We start from the raw sequence: 16,170 nt of genomic DNA, 5'->3' as shown, positions 1-16,170 counted from the left end.
TTGAAAATCAAAAGTCGCACAACGAGAACGGTAGCTCCTCAAAGACGTGTGACAGTCACATGCCAATGTGGGTATTTGACTCCGTTTCCCAGGATTCCTTGCGGTGGCTACCAACACGGATTTCGGAGGAAACCTATGGGCGGAGCCGCGAGGGGTGCCGGGAAAGCGAGGAACATGGCTGCTGTATTGGTGTTCTCATCCCCTTTCCCCAAACTCCGTCGTTTTCTCCGAAACTGCTGGGCGCAGCTTGGCGGCCACGCAGGGCCATGGGGTAAGGTTTGGAATGTGCTGTTCATCAGGATAGCCCTCAAGAACTCTGGAAAATTTCCACGGTCATCTTCCAGCTACGCGTTGGAGGTGCTTGGGTCGCTCAATCCAAGGGGGGAATTGAAAGCTTTTTAGAAAACTGCTTTCTTATGAACTCCGTGCGAATTTGCTAGTCAAAGTAACTTCGGCTTTGGTGCTTGGATCTCCTTTTGTCTGTTTGCTTCCTTGCCTGTTGCTCTTTTTCTGTAATTTCCCAAAGCAAAAAAGCATAGTAGGGATAAAATGCAGGGAGATGATTTCCTTTGCTTTTTGTTTGTAATCTCGCTTTATAGTTTTTTTAAAAAAAACGATTGTTCGTTAAATGGAGGATGGCGTTAAAGCTGAAAGTAGTGCATTCTTATAATATACTCCAAAACTGTTTATATCCCTCGTGCGTTGTTCATAGTTTTAACATGTAGAAACAAAATATTAGAGAAACAATAAAATGTTATGAGAATCGGTATATTGTAGAAGGATGTGAGTTTTAGTCCCACCTTAGGCAGGAAGCCAGCTGAGTGACCTTGGGCAAATCCTCTCAGCCTTAGGAAGCAGGCAAAAACAAGCAGCTTCTGAAATTCTGCCAAGAAACCTGCAAGGAATAGTCCCGACTGTCACCAGGAGTCAAAAACTGACTTGAAGGCATATGCAAAAAGATGAGGAACAAGAGAGATGATTTTTCATTTTTTAAAATTGAATGATATGAAATGCACACATACACACACACACTTTGGATTCTGATCCTGGGCATTCCATCGTATACCTATTTATTCAGAACTAAGTTCACTTGTTTTCAGGGCTGCCTAATTCGTCTTAACTGTTTGAAATTACTATCATAGTCATTAGACCTTATGTTAACATTATATTATGTTAATATAATTATTTTTAATTGTTCAAGAAATATGTTGAAGTTCCCTGCATGAGTCCGAAAGCTTGGAAGACTAAGCCTCTGGTCCTGGTGACCGATCCAGATCAGATGTTGAAGAGTGCTGCTAATTTCAAATGTCGTTGGTTTAAAATCTAAATGCTAGTCAGTTTAGAATGAACCCCCTTAAAAAAGGCTTTAAACTATTTTAAATAGACTAAGATATGAAACTATTTGAGTTGATATCTTTTTCTTTAGCGCCCGCTTTAGCAGTACAAGCTCCAGATTCTTTACTCAATCCTGTGGAAGAGAAAACAGAGTATTTTGAAAACCCCAGCTTTTTAGACAGCATACTTTGGATGCCAGCTCCAAAGTCAAGGCGAACAATTGAAGTGAATCGCACCAGACGAAGGAATTCTAACCATCTTCTAAAAATAAAGGTAAATTATTAAGTTTCCCTGTGCAGAAAATTGGACTTTGTTTAAATGTTTTGTTCTTTGCTATCAATAGGAGTTGGCAAATAAGTTCAGAAATATAAATGAACATTTGTTTCAATGGGTTTGCTGTGAATGTATCGTATAAACCTGGGCAGTTTGTGGCTGCATGAAATCCCTGCCAGCTGCAAATGTAGAACCAAAATTGGTTGCAAAATAGCTGTATTTTAGTGTGGTTTTGCTTTTATTTTGTTTACCTTAATTTCTAACCCCATGGAAAACAAATTGTTCCAGCTAGACAACTATCCATCTAACTACCATGGCAACTATTTTCTGCCTCGTTTCAGGCTGATTTTTAAGTAGGAACAAGAGATTCCTGGGAAATGAATCATTTTATACCCACCCTTGAGGTTCTGTCCTTGGAAAGTTTAAAGGCTGAGACAGAGCAAATTGCCTTTCAGGGGCATCATGCTGCCCTTCATATGCTCTCCCAAAAGTAAATAAATAAATAAATAAATAAATAAATAAATAAATAAAACAGGCTAAAATAAATTTACTCCTACTGCTTGATCAAACAGCCACCTGCAGCCCTGTAGCACGTCAAGGGTCCGAGATCCAGATCCAACCCTTCAAATATTGCCTGTTCCTACTAAAAATTAAAATATTAACTTGCAGACATACTTTGATTTCTACATAGCATTGGACAGTACTATTCTTGTTGCATTGTTTTTATTATTTTGATATGTTGTTTAATCCTATTTTGCACTCCATTTTATTGTTACGTTAATGAAAAAAGTTAAGAATTTTTATAATTATTCTCTGCATTTTAAGATTCCTTTTTTTCTTTTAGAGAAACATAGATATTTGTCCTGAATGTGGCAACCTGAAAGAGAAGCATGTTCTTTGTGGCTATTGTTACGAAAAAGTTAAACAGGAAACTTATGCCATAAGAAATCAAATTAGATTATTGGAAAATGGACCACATAAGGCTCCCATTATAGAAAGTATTGTGCTCTATACAGGAGAAAAACCCAGAAATGAAGATGAAGGCAAGCGAATTATCGAAAGGAACAAGAAACGTCCATCTTGGTTCACATTGGACTAAACAGACATCAAAGTGGAATGGTTGATTCCCTTATACAAATACTAGTTGGATAGTAATACATCCAGAAGACTGTACTGTACTTTATACTGTAGTTGCTCAAGCATGCTATTTGCAGGACTATGTGTGTGAGTGTTTGTACTTTTTTTTAAAGAGTCTGGGTTTTCTTTTGTCCTTTAACATTCATCCAGAATTTAATTCTACATTTGGAATCTGTATGGATAGGGGAATTGGCTGTTAACGTAGTAATACCATAAGCTTATAGTAACCTGTCTTAAATAAGTTATCATTTGCAGAAGTGGGATGTAACTGCATACAAAGATGGATTGTATGTTATTTCAAATTGAATTTAAAATGCATTTGCAATTAAAACATATTCAATTTCATGTGTCCTTTATTATTTCATTTTGCAGGAAATTTTTTGAGAAAGGTAGATGGCTGAGGAATACAGCTAATGGATGGCATCATGCCCAACCTAAATTTGTAGCTATTAACCAAAGTCTTCATTTAGTTTTGACAGCAGTCTCTTGATTGTATAAACTTGTTTGTTTGCTTGTATTAAAATGGCTGTTACTATGGGCACCTAACAACAGATAAGAGTGCTCTACAAAATGGAACCAAAAAGACATAGGTACACACACACACACACACACACACACACACACACACACACACATTACATATATAATATATATAATCTATACTGATCACTGAAGCAAATGGATATTAATTAAAACCAGAGAATCTATCAAAGCACGTATACAATCTAATAGTGATTATTGCTCTCACTTTACAATCTGAAATCCTTATTTCATTCACCAAGACCTGGCTGTCACTAAATGAGGGGATTCCCATTCTCAGAGATGTATCCAGCTGACTATCCCAGATTGTCACAGATCTGACTCAGACAGTGGTCACATACCAGATCTAATGTTGTTATCAAAGAAATGTCAACATGATCTGATAGGGAATGTAACATTATCCCGCTGTCATGGTCAAATCATGCCCTAATACCTCTGAGACCCTTTTTTACCACATCCTTCAGAGAGAGGGGAGGCATTAGAGTGATCATCCCTGGAGCCTCATAGAGCCAAATGGGTTCCAGAAGAAACTGAGGGATATCCTGAAGGATTTATTACATAGCTCTGCCAAAATGTTAGTGAACGCTGAGCCTCTGGACAGGATTGCGCCTATGTAACCTCTCGCAGCCCTTCAGTCCCAAAATTTCACAGAGAAATGGATTAAGAGATGTCCAGAGTGCCGTTGGAGGAAAACGAAGGGTGATTCTGACTGGACACATCTTAGAACTGCTGTTAACGCCTATCTCATGACTAAAATGGTGAAAGAATGCAATTTTTCTGCTCTTATTGCATCCATAGTGTGTCACCCATCAACTCTATTCTGGATCATCCAATCCTTGCTGGCCAGGGAACTTGGATGATTGTCTTCAGGGCTGTGCAGAAGAATTTGTTGAATAAGACTGGATAAGATTTGCTTGGACTCATTCCCAGGTAGAACCTTGTGGGGCCAATCCTGATGAGATCTGTAGGGAGATATCTTGTCCAGAAATTTAGGAACAGTTTGACCCTGCTGGATCTAGGGAAGTGGATAAGCCACCTCTCAATTAGATCCTTATCCCTCTTGGCTGGGGAAAGCCACCAAGATAGTGACTAGCAGGTAGGTTTATGCAGTGATAAATTCCTCACAGCAAGTAATCCCTGCTTTATCCTCTCCTTAAAAAATCATTACAACTTTCATCCAATCTTCCTTCTTTCCTTTTTGACGAAGGTTTGGAAAAGGTGGTTGCTTGGTAGCTCCAGGAGTCCTGGATGAAACATTTCCTGGATCCCTTTCACTCAGGATTCAGATTCGGCTATGGGACAGAGTCTTGATCACACTCGGGACAATCTCTGGCGGGATAGGGGTAATGCAACCATTCTCACTCTTGACCTCTCAAGGGCGTTGGATACCATCAACCATAGTATCCTTTTGAGCCAGCTATGTAAATTGAGGCTGGACTCCTTTCTCCAAGGTCAGTCCCAACTACGTGAAGTGGTTGGATGAGATCATCCGCTACCATGGGTTAAGATATCATCATACTGAGGATAACTCTATATCACTACACTTAAGAGACCCAGGTAATACCATCTCTATCCAGTCACAACGCCTGGAGGCCACAGGGCCTGGGTGAAGAACAATGAGCTACGACAACCCTAGCAAGACTGAGTGGTTTTGTCTGCATGGAGCCTCAATCCCTTTTATCATCCTTAGTTCCGAATGGGATTGCATTACACCATTCAGACCCAGTTTGCAATTTAGGGATTCTGGACTAAAGTTTCCTTCTCAAAAAACAGATTGTGTGACTTGGGGAGCTATTCCATCATCCAGATTTGTGCATCAGCTGCGACTTTTCCTGGATCATGACTCCCTGCATTCAGTTACTCAAGCCGTAATCTCTTATCTGGACTACTGCAATGCACTCTACGTGGGACTACCTTTTCCATTTGGAAGCTTCAGTTGGTGCAAAGTGCAGTTGCGAAAGCAGACTTTAGGGCCTCTCAGATAGCCCTGTATACTGTATACTTCAGCTCCGCGAATGTCACTGGCTACCAGTCTGCTTCCGAGCGCAGTTCATGCTGTTGGTTAATGCCATAGGTCCAGGCTATCTGATGAACCATCTCATCCCACTAGGACAAGTCCATCCTACTCATGCCAGCAGAGAAGGTCCCATTGTTAAAGAACTCTGACTATTGGGATCCAAAAGAGCCTCCTTTGCCACAGCACCCACACTTTGGAACATCCTACCCTCTAGGATAAGATCTGCACCCATCTTCCTATGCTTCATCAGGAGCCCGAAGACCTGCTGATCTGGGACCAAATGGGGAAATTCCAAGCTGGAGGTGGCTGCTGGATTGAGAGCAGACTATATATATGCTTAAATTTTGTGAAGCTGTTCTAAAAATGTAAATGGTTTGTAGCTACAGCTGGTTTTAATCTATTGAGGAACTTGAAAAAACCTATATTTAGAAAACACTTCAGAATTTTAACAGATCTGAGTCCAAAAAATCTTATGAATCATAAGGCTAAACCTAGAAGCTTTTATTCAGGTGTGAAACTTGGCAATGGAGGACCATACATATACAGCCATGGACTAATTGTAAAAATACTGACTGGACACGTCAAATGTATAATCATGAATTTAGCTGTTTTCTGCAATCATATATTTTTATCTATACATACAGTACATCACATTGAATAAGACCTAGAGCAGTGATGGCGAACCTTTTAGAGACAGAGTGCCCAAACTGCAACCCAAACCCCACTTATCGCCGGGTGCCGGATGGACATGGCCCACTGGGTGGCTGTGGCCTACTGGGTGGGCATGGCCAGATCGATGTAACTTGCATCAGGGGCGCTTGTGCGGGCCTGGGCAGGACTGAGGGTCTCTGGCGGAGTGGGGGTTGGGACCAGGGCGAACGCCGGGGCATGGTCCACTGGAGGAGCCTCACTGAGTCTCAAGCCATGCAGGGGGCCCCTGGACAGTAGCACAGACTGCCTGGAGGCCTGGGTAACGGAGGTCAAGCGCCCAGCCTGGCCCTTGAGCTCCCACGGCACCAGGACTCCACAGTCCTGCCTACCCTAGCCGCACTTCCCTGAGGGGGTGCCCATCTGCGTTTACCTTCTCCTCAAGACTACTGCTTCTGTGCTCACTCTCTTTGGCCAGGTTGCTCATGGTGGATGCAGGAGGGCAAAGTGCGTAGGTCAGAGGGAAGCCCACTCCCTCTCCATGCAAGGAGACCTGGCTTTGTAACCAAAGCATCCTCAGCAATAGGATGGGAGACCACCAGGAGATGGCGAAAGGGCAACAGGGCTGCTGGTGGCCAAGTGCTAAGGCAGGACTTCCCTCACACCCTCCCTCCCTCTTATTCCAATCTCCTTCCTTCCTTCCTTCCTCCCTCCCCTCCTTCCTTCCCTGCCTCCCTCCCTCCCTCCTTTTCATTCCCATCTCCTTCCTTCTTTCCTTCCCTTTCTTGTTGTTTCCCTCCCCTCCTTCCTTCCTTCCCTCCCTCCCTGTGTCCAGGAAGGATGGAGGGGGAGATGTTGGCACCATCTCAAAGAAAAAGAGTTGGAAGAGACCTTTGAGGTCTTTAGTCCAAGCCACTGCTCAAGCAGGGGACGTATACCATTCCAGACAATGGAATATCCAATCTCTACTTAAAAGCCTCCAGTGATGGAACATCCACAACTTCTGAAGGCAAGCCTTTTCACTGGTTAGTTGTTTTCACAAGTTTCCTTAGTTCTAGGCTGGTTTTCTTCTTGATTAGTTTCCATCTATTATTGCCTTCTGATGCTTTGGAAAATAGGTTGACCCCTTCTTTTCTGTGGCAGCCCATCAAATATTGGAACACTGCTATCATGTCACCACCCCTAGTCCTTTTCATTAAGCCAGACATACCCACAAACACTTGTCATGTTTTAGTCTCCAGCCCCCTAATCATCTATGTTTACCATCCATTTAGACCAGGTGGTCCCCCTGGTTTGGTTTATAGAACAGTGGCCATGAGCAGAGCCTTCTCAGAGATAGCATCCCAATTATAGAACTTTCTCCCAAGGAAAATATGAACAGTGCATCCCTTACCCATTTAGAGGCAACTCCTGTTCAGCCAGGCATATGTAGAACAACACCACATTTTATGGTCAAACAGCACTACTACTATTTTTCTTTCATAAAATACACACTTTTAATATTGTTTTAAGTAGTGCTGGTGATGCTTTACAATAGCTGTCTTTGAGAGTTTTTTTGTAAACCACTCTGGATTTCTCAGAAACATTTAATTTTGAATTAGATGTTGATTTAATAAATTAGGCAGAAGAAACATGTTTAAATACATCTAAATCCCACAGACCTACTGCCTCCTAGGCACAGACTGCAGAGAAAATAAGGCATTGCATTTCTAGCCAGCATAGCCACAGGATTATGGGAACTGTGGTCCATGACAGGGCTTTTCAACTGGTGGTATGCGTACCCACTAGTAGTACATTAGCATCTGGCAGGTGGTACGCATACAACAGGTTGAACAGCACTGTAAAAAAAAAGTGTAGAAGTGAATGAGGTGAAGCGGCAGCAGCGCCACACAGGCTTGTGTGGAAGTCAGCTGGAACTGCCCAGGATCGGCATGTACAGCTCTAGCTGATTGGAGATGGCAGACGGCCTCAACCAGTCTTCAGGCAGAGATTCAGCTGGAGCTACGAGAGGCATTGCCTGGGTCCTGGTGAAGGGGAGAAAAGAGATGATATTAAAGGGGGTGAGGGAGCTTCCGGTTCCAGGTCGCAGCGCTGCAGTCGACTGAAGAGACTCATCTCTTCTCCGGCCGAGTTTCCCCCACAGGTAGACCCTTGATTGGGTCGAAAGTCGCACTGGAGGGGCGACCACCATTGAGGAGGCTGCCTGTTTGACTGCAGAGGGGCATCAGCACCCTCTGAAGTCCAAGCGAGCTCCTTTGGGCCGACGGAGTAAAGATTGGTCAGTAAAATGGCCGATCACTTAGCTGCACCAGCCATAAGCCACAAGAACATCTAAGCGATGGCATCTTCCACCAGCAAAGCTTGCCAAGATGTTCCAGAACAATTTGCCAACATGCTGAAAATGTAAAAAAGTACATGGAATATATTATCATTTATGGTGGACATGCCCAGTTGCAAAAAAATACTGGTCTACAATAAGAAAATTGATCGAAGAAATAATAGACCAACCCGTAGACTGGAAACCAGAGATCTTTTTGTTGGGTATTTTAAACAGAAAATATAGTAAAGAAATATGATACTTAATTTTACATATAATAATGGCAGCAAGAATAGCATATGTACGGTGCTGGAAAAAATGAGAATATACCATCAGAGGAAGAAGTAATAAGAAAAATCCTGGACTGTGCTGAGATGGACAAATTAACAAAAGAGATAAAAGAAAAGGAAGACACAGAGTATTATATAACATGGAACAAGTTGTATGTCTGGTTGGAGACTAGAAATAATAGAGGAGAATAAATATGGAAAGGTCAAAAGTGAAAATATGTGTATAATAATGTATAATAATAATAATATGAATTATTCTTAGTAAGAAGTAGAACATGAAGAAAGAAAATGTAAATAAGAAATAACGGGGCTATAATGACAAGTATTCTAAAGAAGAATAAGGGGGGAAATGTAAATAATAGATTACCGTTACTCAATTGCTGTAAAAAAAAAGGAGGAGTATATATTGTGTGTGTATGTGTGTTATGTTTTGCTTTGCTTTGTTTTGTCTTGTTGGTTAAAAATAATTTTTTTAAAAAAAAAAATCTAAGCGAAATAGAACCACCATGGAAGATTCGGTGAGACTTTTCCTTGCCTCTCCCTTTCCTATTTACTCCTGTGAAAAGCCTTTGGAATCATTTCCCTATCTTTTTAAAGCGGCTTTGTTGATAGGGGAAGAAAACCCTTGGAACAAAAAATAATAATTTTAATTTTTTCAATGGTTGATTTTTGAATCTTTGGAAGTCCTAAAATCCCTGTTATAGAAACTTAATATGCTAGCAATTTGGAGAATTTTTTTCTATTTTCTACTATTTTTATAACTAAAGAAAAGAAGGAAAGAAGAAAAAGAGGAAAGAAATTATTTTTATTGGGGGTCTGGAAAGACTGAACAACTGGTTAACCCTCTGGGGACATGTTGTGGTGATGTCTCTCTCCTCCAGGGGGGCTGCTGGGGAGGGGGCCACAGGGGAGGCGGGGCTGGGGTAACGGCTTGCCCACAGAGAGGGCTCTGCATGCCACCTCTGGCACGCATGCCATACATTCGCAACCACTGCTCTATATCTTCTCCAAAAGATAGAGATTTGTGCACATGGCAAGTTCAGGAATCAATATGATTTATAAATGAGGTGCCTACCTTTACAGCAGTGGTTCTCAACCTGTGGGTTGGGACCCCATTTGGGGTCGAACAACCATTTCACGGGGGTCGCCAAACAAGCCTGTCCGCCATTTTCCCCCCTTTTCTTTGGCCATGCTCCTGGCACCTGGTGATGTATAAGTGGTTGGGGGTCACCACAACATGGGGAACTGTATTATGGGGTCGCAGCATTAGAAAGGTTGAGAACCACTGCTTTACAGGACCTAGTTCTAAATGATAATAATTTATTCCAATAATATAAATAATAATAATAATAATAGTAGTAAAGTTGGAAGGGATCTTGGAGGTCATCTAGTCCAATCCCCTGCTCGGGCAGGAAACCCTACACCATTTCGGACAAATGGCTGTCCAGTCTCTTCTTAAAAACTTCCAGTGTTGGAGCATTTACTGCTTCTGGAGGCAAGCTGTTCCACTGATTAATTGTTCTCACTGTCAGGAAGTTTCTACTTAGTTCTAGGTTGCTTCTCTCCTTGATGAGTTTCCACCCGTTGCTTCTTGTCCTGCCTTCAGGTGCTTTGGAAAATAGCTTAATTCCCTCTTCTATATGGCAGCCCCTGAGGTATTGGAATACTGCTATCATGTCCCCCCTTGTCCTTCTCTTCGTTAAACTAGACATACCCATTTCTAGCAACCGTTCCTTATATGTTTTAGCCTCCAGTCCTCTAATCATCTTTGTTGCTCTTCTCTGTACTCTTTCTAGAGTCTCAACATCTTTTTTACATCGTGGTGACCAAAACTGGATGCAGTATTCCAAGTGTGGCCTTACCAAGGCATTGAAGAGTGGTATTAATACTTCACGTGATCTTGATTCTATCCCTCTGTTAATGCAGCCTAGCACTGTGTTGGCCTTTTTGGCAGCTGCAGCACACTGCTGGCTCATATTTAAGTGATTGTCTACTAGGACTCCGAGGTCCCTCTCACAGTTACTGCTATTGAGCATGGTGCCACCTATGCTGTACTTGTGCATTTGGTTTTTCTTGCCTAAATGTAGAACCTTGCTTTTGTCACCATTGAATTTCATTTTGTTAGTTAGTGCCCAGTGTTCAAGTCTGTCCAGATCCTTCTGTATCTTAAGCCTGTCTTCTGGAGTGTTGGCTATTCCTGCCAGCTTGGTGTCGTCTGCAAATTTGATGAGTTCCCCATCTATCCCTTCATCCAAATCGTTGATGAAGATGTTGAAGAGTACTGGGCCCAGAACAGAGCCCTGGGGCACCCCACTACACACTTCCCTCCATATAGATGCAGTTCCATTGAGGACCACTCGCTGAGTACGGCCGGTCAGCCAGCTACGGATCCATCTGGTGGTGGTTCTGTCTACCCCACATTTTTCTATCTTGTCAAGTAGTAGGTTGTGATCTACTTTATCAAATGCCTTATTGAAGTCCAAGTAAATTATGTCCACAGCATTCCTCTGATCCACTAATTTTGTCACTTGGTCAAAGAATGCAAAAAGATTTGTCTGGCATGATCTATTTTTGACAAACCCATGTTGGCTTTTAGTAATGACTTTGTTTGCCTCTAGGTGTTCGTTGATTCGTTGTTTGATTATCTTTTCCAGGATCTTCCCAGGTATTGAGGTCAGGCTGATAGGTCTGTAATTTCCTGGATCCATTTTTTTTCCTTTTTTGAAGATGGGAACTACATCAGCTCGTTTCCAGTCCTCTGGTAGTTCCCCTGTGTTCCAGGATCTTTGAAAAATATAGTTCAGTGGCTCCGATATCACATCTGCCAGTTCCTTGAGAACTCAGGGGTGTAATCCATCTGGTCCTGGCGATTTGAACTCATCTAGGCTGGACAGGTGGTCCCTAACCATTTTCTTGCCTATCTTAACTTGTGTTTCTGTTTTGTTTTTTATGGCACTATTTTAGATGATGGCTTCTGGCAGGTATTCACATGAACATATTTGTTGGAGGGAAATCTCAGAAGTGATTCAGCTGAATTTATCAATCTTACAAGATAAGAAAATTAGGTATTATACAACACTTATTTCTGTGGTTTTAATTTTTCCAACTATCTGTTTCCCTTTTGGGGAACCATCTTATATTTAATATAGTTTTCATTTAGTGGTATGTGTGGGTTTTCACATGCCCAGCGGGTCTCCCATGAGTGTAGAAGAACAGACACCCTGGTTTCCTCGGGATGGGAGCCCCGAACAAAGCCGAAGCATCCCTTTTATTGTGTTACCAGAAGGCGGGTCTATATGCACCTTGTGATCACATCACACCAATCACATTTGTTATAACACAGCATATTAGCATATTGCACGTGCTACAGCTTTGTTTTGCTCACACCCCTATACAGCTGTTACACCTGGCACCAACAACGCACCAAACACATTCCTTTGCACTGCACGGCACTTCTTGGTATTCTCCCAAACTTTTTGACTTCCGACTTCCTTATACCTTGGCCTACTGCAGCTGATGACTCAGCCTAGCAGGCCAGATAATCCAATAACTCCAACATCATGCTTTCAGATAATATGGCAAAGTATCAAGCAGAGGAAATGGAAAAGGAAGATAGAAGAGGGAGACAGAGTTGACTTAATATTTTTCAAAATGATATTATGTAATCTAATTCTACAATTTTACCCTAGTCAACATTCTATAGGTGTTTTGATAGGACAGAATATTTTCATACTGATTGTGGGAAGAATTTATAAATTTTGTAATTTTATTATGAATATTGTATAGAGAAATATGTTAAATGACCCAGTCTCCACAAAGTTATTCATTTACAGCCTCCAAAATCCTTTAAACTACACAAACATAAGAATTAAACACTTATTTCAAATTGTAAATACACAACTCACAGAACTCAACACAATGTAAACATAATTATAATGCTCACTGTTCAAACCAAGACACTCAATCCACGTCTCTTGCTATACTCAATCCTTTCTCTGGAGTCAACATGTAAATATGCCCACACCCCTCAAGTGTCACTCTAGAATCAGCACCTACATACTTCCACACCCAAAACAAGTCTTCTTTATCCCATTTTCTCTGCAACTGCCCAAAGGCAAACAAACCTCTTTGTTTTGGGGAATAAATAATTCTCCTTTCCTCACAGCTGTCTGGATGTCATATTTATTTATTCTTGCGCAACTCTGACTTAATTTAGCACCCCAAATTATTCTTAATTTGGCACCCCAAATTATTCTTCTGATTAGATAATATGGCTCCAATTAATATGAAGAACAGAGAGATGTGATAACAAATGATTTCAATAAATAAAGCATATTAACGTCTTATAATTTATTTCATGATGGAATGTTCTGTTCCTAGAAAAGATTTTCTTCAGTGTGATATTAACATGATCAGTATAAATTGTTTCCTGTTGAATAAGTTTATTGTTTCTCTTCCTACATCTCCAATGTGTAGGAAGACACACACACCCCCGAGAAAGAAATATTTTGGGGGATATATAAAAAAAGCAGAATATATTTTCCCAAAGGATTAATAGAAAATCTTAGGCAGGACCCCCTCCAGTCTCTCTGCCCCAGCCAGAAACTCAGCAGGCCAGGTTTGTAGAAATGCAGGTTTGATAATCCTTTCAGAAAGACAGGAGCCAGGAAGCTTGGAGCTAATGGGATTAGAAAAAGGAAGATCCCTAAACCAACAATCCCTCAACCAAAAAAATCCAACACAGGAAGGACATAGCCATCAGCCACAGCCCCAGGGAAGCAGGACATGACATTTAGGACATAATAGGATTAACCCAGCATCACTAGAATACCAAAAGGGCACAATGAACTTCAAGTCAAAGTTCATGCCAAAGGAACAGGAACAGGAACAATTCCAAACACAAAAGCCCAAGAAGGTATAAAAACCCACCACTCACAGCTCCATGTGGTCAGCCATCCCAGAAACTTGCTGCTGTCACTGAAGTTTCTGGCAACTAAATAAACAAGAACCTTCTTTCTAAAGCAGTCTCCATTTTGTTTATTCCCGGCTTAGATTGAACCCTGATAACGATTTTTCTTTCAACAATTGACTCGCTCTTTCCAGTTCTCCCATCATCTGTTGAATCAAAATTATAAATTTAATGAATGTACCCTGCATTTTAGCGACAATGATTTTTTATACAATGTGCAGAATTCTACTTTAGTTTGCAATTTCACCTATGACATTTATCAGGTTATGCCATTTGCTATTCTTTTCCCCAAAATACATTTTGTTTGGAAAATACAAATAAGTTTCAAGTGTGTGGACAGTTCAGAATGTGTGTGTAAAATATGCTGGGATATTTGTGCTGAACCTCTAGGTGCCAATACTGTATTCAATTTCCCTGTTGAAATAATTTTTGTTTTTATTGTGAAACCTCATGGAACTGCAAGGAAATTACAGGCAACAGGGAGAAAGCAGAGCTGCTTAACTCATATTTTGTGTCAGTCTTCACACAAAAAGAAACCATAGCTGACACAGCAAAAAAAAAAAAACACTGCAAAAAACACACTAGAAACTAAAATTAAAATAAGCAAGAAAATGATAAGAGAACTCCTACACGACCTTGACAAGTACAAATCACCGGGACCCCAGAGATTACATCCCAGAGTTCTGAAAAAGCTGGCAAATGTTATCTCAGAACCGCTGCACCACATCTTTCATAAATCCGGGAGCACTGGGGAAATACCCGAAGACTGGAAAAGGGCTGATGTTATCCCCATCTTCAAGAAAGGAAACAAAACAGACCCAGGAAACTATAGACCAATCAGCTTAACATCAATACCTGGAAGATCCTAGAAAAGATAATCAAAAAACAGATTATGTGGACAACTAGAACAAAACAAAGTCATAACTAGTAGCCAGCACGGGTTTGTTGAAAACAGATCATGCATAACTACTCTTATATCATTCTTCAATAAAGTGACTAAACTAGACGACCAGTGGATATAGTATACTTAGATTTCAGTAAGGCATTTGACAAAGTAGACCACAACCTATTAATTGACAAGCTAAAAACAGGTGGAATAGACAACATCACCACCGGATGGATCTGTTGCTGGCTGACAAACTGCACTCAATGAGTAGTCCTCAATGGCACTACATCCACGTGGAGAGAAGTAAGCAGTGGGGTACCACAAGGTTCCATCTTAGGCCAAGTACCCTTCAACATCTTCATAAATGACTTAGATGAGGGAATTGAAGGGGAACTAATCAAATTTGCAGATGACACCAACTGGCAGGAATAGCCAACACCCCAGAAAACAAACTCAGAATCCAAAAAGATCTTGGCATATTTGAACAATGGGCCCTATCCAGTAAAATGAGTTTCAACGTGGAGAAAACCAAATTCCTATACTTAGGCAGGAAAAACTAAAAGCACGAATAAAGATTGGGCGACACCCGGTTTAAAAGCAGTAACTGTGAGAGGGACCTTGGAGTCCTAGTGGACGATCACTTAACTATGAGCCAGCAGTATACAGAAGCAATAAAAAAAAACCTAATACAATCCTGAGTTGTATAAACAGAGGCATAGAAACAAGATCACACAAAGTACTAGTACTGCTTTACAAAGCCCTAATAAGACCACACTTGGAATACTGCAGCCAATTTTGGTCATCATACCATAAAAAAGATGTTGAGAGTTTAGAAAGAATTTAGAGTAGAGCAACTAAGATGATCAAAGCCCTGGAGGCTAAAACATATGAAGAACGGCTGCAGGACTTGGATTTGGCTAGTCTAAAGAAAAGAAAAAATATGGGAGACATGATAACAGTATTCCAGTATTTGAGGGGCTGCCACAAGGCAGAAGGGGTCAGATTGTTCACCAGAGCACCAGAAGGACAAGAAACAATGGTTGGAAACTGATCGAGAGAAGCAACCTGGATTTAAGGACTGACAATAAGGACAATCAACCAGTGGAACATATTGCATCCAGAAATCGTGGGCGCCCTATCACTGGAGATCTTTAAGAAAAGACTAGACATCACCTGTCTGAGATGGTGTAGATTCTCCTGCTTAAGCAGGGGGCTGGACTAGAAGACCTCCAAGGTCCCTTCCAGCTCTATTCTATTATAATTAACTTTGCCTACACAGTAGCAAAACTGCCATTATAAAGATTTTGGCTGTAACCTGATATAGGATACTTTGCATAAATTCTATTCTTATTTGAGCAGCCCATCCAGGGCGCATTAGCCGTTCAAACAATTCGCCTCAAACTCTCCCTCTCAAGAAAAGAACCTAGGTGAAAGTGATGAGAGAAAAGCTGTAGCCACGTCCCGCCATTTTAACTCGCGTCACAAACACTTACACCGAACTCTGGCTACTGCGGCTACGTGCGCTGGGAGCTTTACGCGTGCGCAAAGAAGGAAACCCTCCTGGCACGTGATTCCCGCAGCTTTATGACAAATGAAGTTCACCTGATAATTCCCGAAAGCAGTACGTGGCTCTGAATTTCTAGGAAAGCCGTGAATTATAAATTATAAATAAATCTGGGAGGTGGGCTACAGGTGCTCTCAGTGGCAGCCTCTTGTGCACTTTGAAAGTCAAAAGTCGTACAACGGGAACGGTAGTTC

At 41.3% G+C, this 16,170-nt stretch overlaps 1 protein-coding gene and 1 long non-coding RNA gene across 3 annotated transcripts; one reads left to right on the top strand and one right to left on the bottom strand.

Moving 5' to 3' along the window:
* Nucleotides 1–113: 113 nt before the first annotated feature.
* On the top strand, nucleotides 114–3,090 carry LOC120305234 (39S ribosomal protein L32, mitochondrial-like). The gene is made up of 3 exons (XM_039336707.1): nucleotides 114–271; nucleotides 1,427–1,608; nucleotides 2,453–3,090. The coding sequence occupies exons 1-3, from the start codon at nucleotides 136–138 to the stop codon at nucleotides 2,705–2,707; spliced, it is 573 nt and encodes a 190-aa protein (XP_039192641.1). The 5' UTR covers nucleotides 114–135; the 3' UTR covers nucleotides 2,708–3,090.
* Nucleotides 3,091–7,681: 4,591 nt separating this feature from the next.
* On the bottom strand, nucleotides 7,682–16,150 carry LOC120305236. 2 transcript variants are annotated; one of them, XR_005555974.1, is made up of 3 exons: nucleotides 16,015–16,150; nucleotides 13,494–13,672; nucleotides 7,682–7,974 (listed from the first exon to the last, which is right to left on the bottom strand). It is a non-coding gene; the product is annotated as an uncharacterized LOC120305236 (long non-coding RNA). The 2 variants fall into 2 exon arrangements; XR_005555973.1 differs by lacking the exon at nucleotides 16,015–16,150 and adding an exon at nucleotides 15,906–15,960.
* Between the last annotated feature and the right edge of the window lie 20 nt (nucleotides 16,151–16,170).

Source organism: Crotalus tigris, unplaced genomic scaffold (genome assembly GCF_016545835.1).
Source record: "Crotalus tigris isolate CLP2741 ecotype Arizona unplaced genomic scaffold, ASM1654583v1 scf7180000017666.379230911805:20528666, whole genome shotgun sequence".
NCBI lineage: Eukaryota > Metazoa > Chordata > Lepidosauria > Squamata > Viperidae > Crotalus > Crotalus tigris.
The sequence above is the reverse complement of the archived record's forward strand: the minus strand, read 5'-3'. Positions and strand labels throughout refer to the sequence as shown.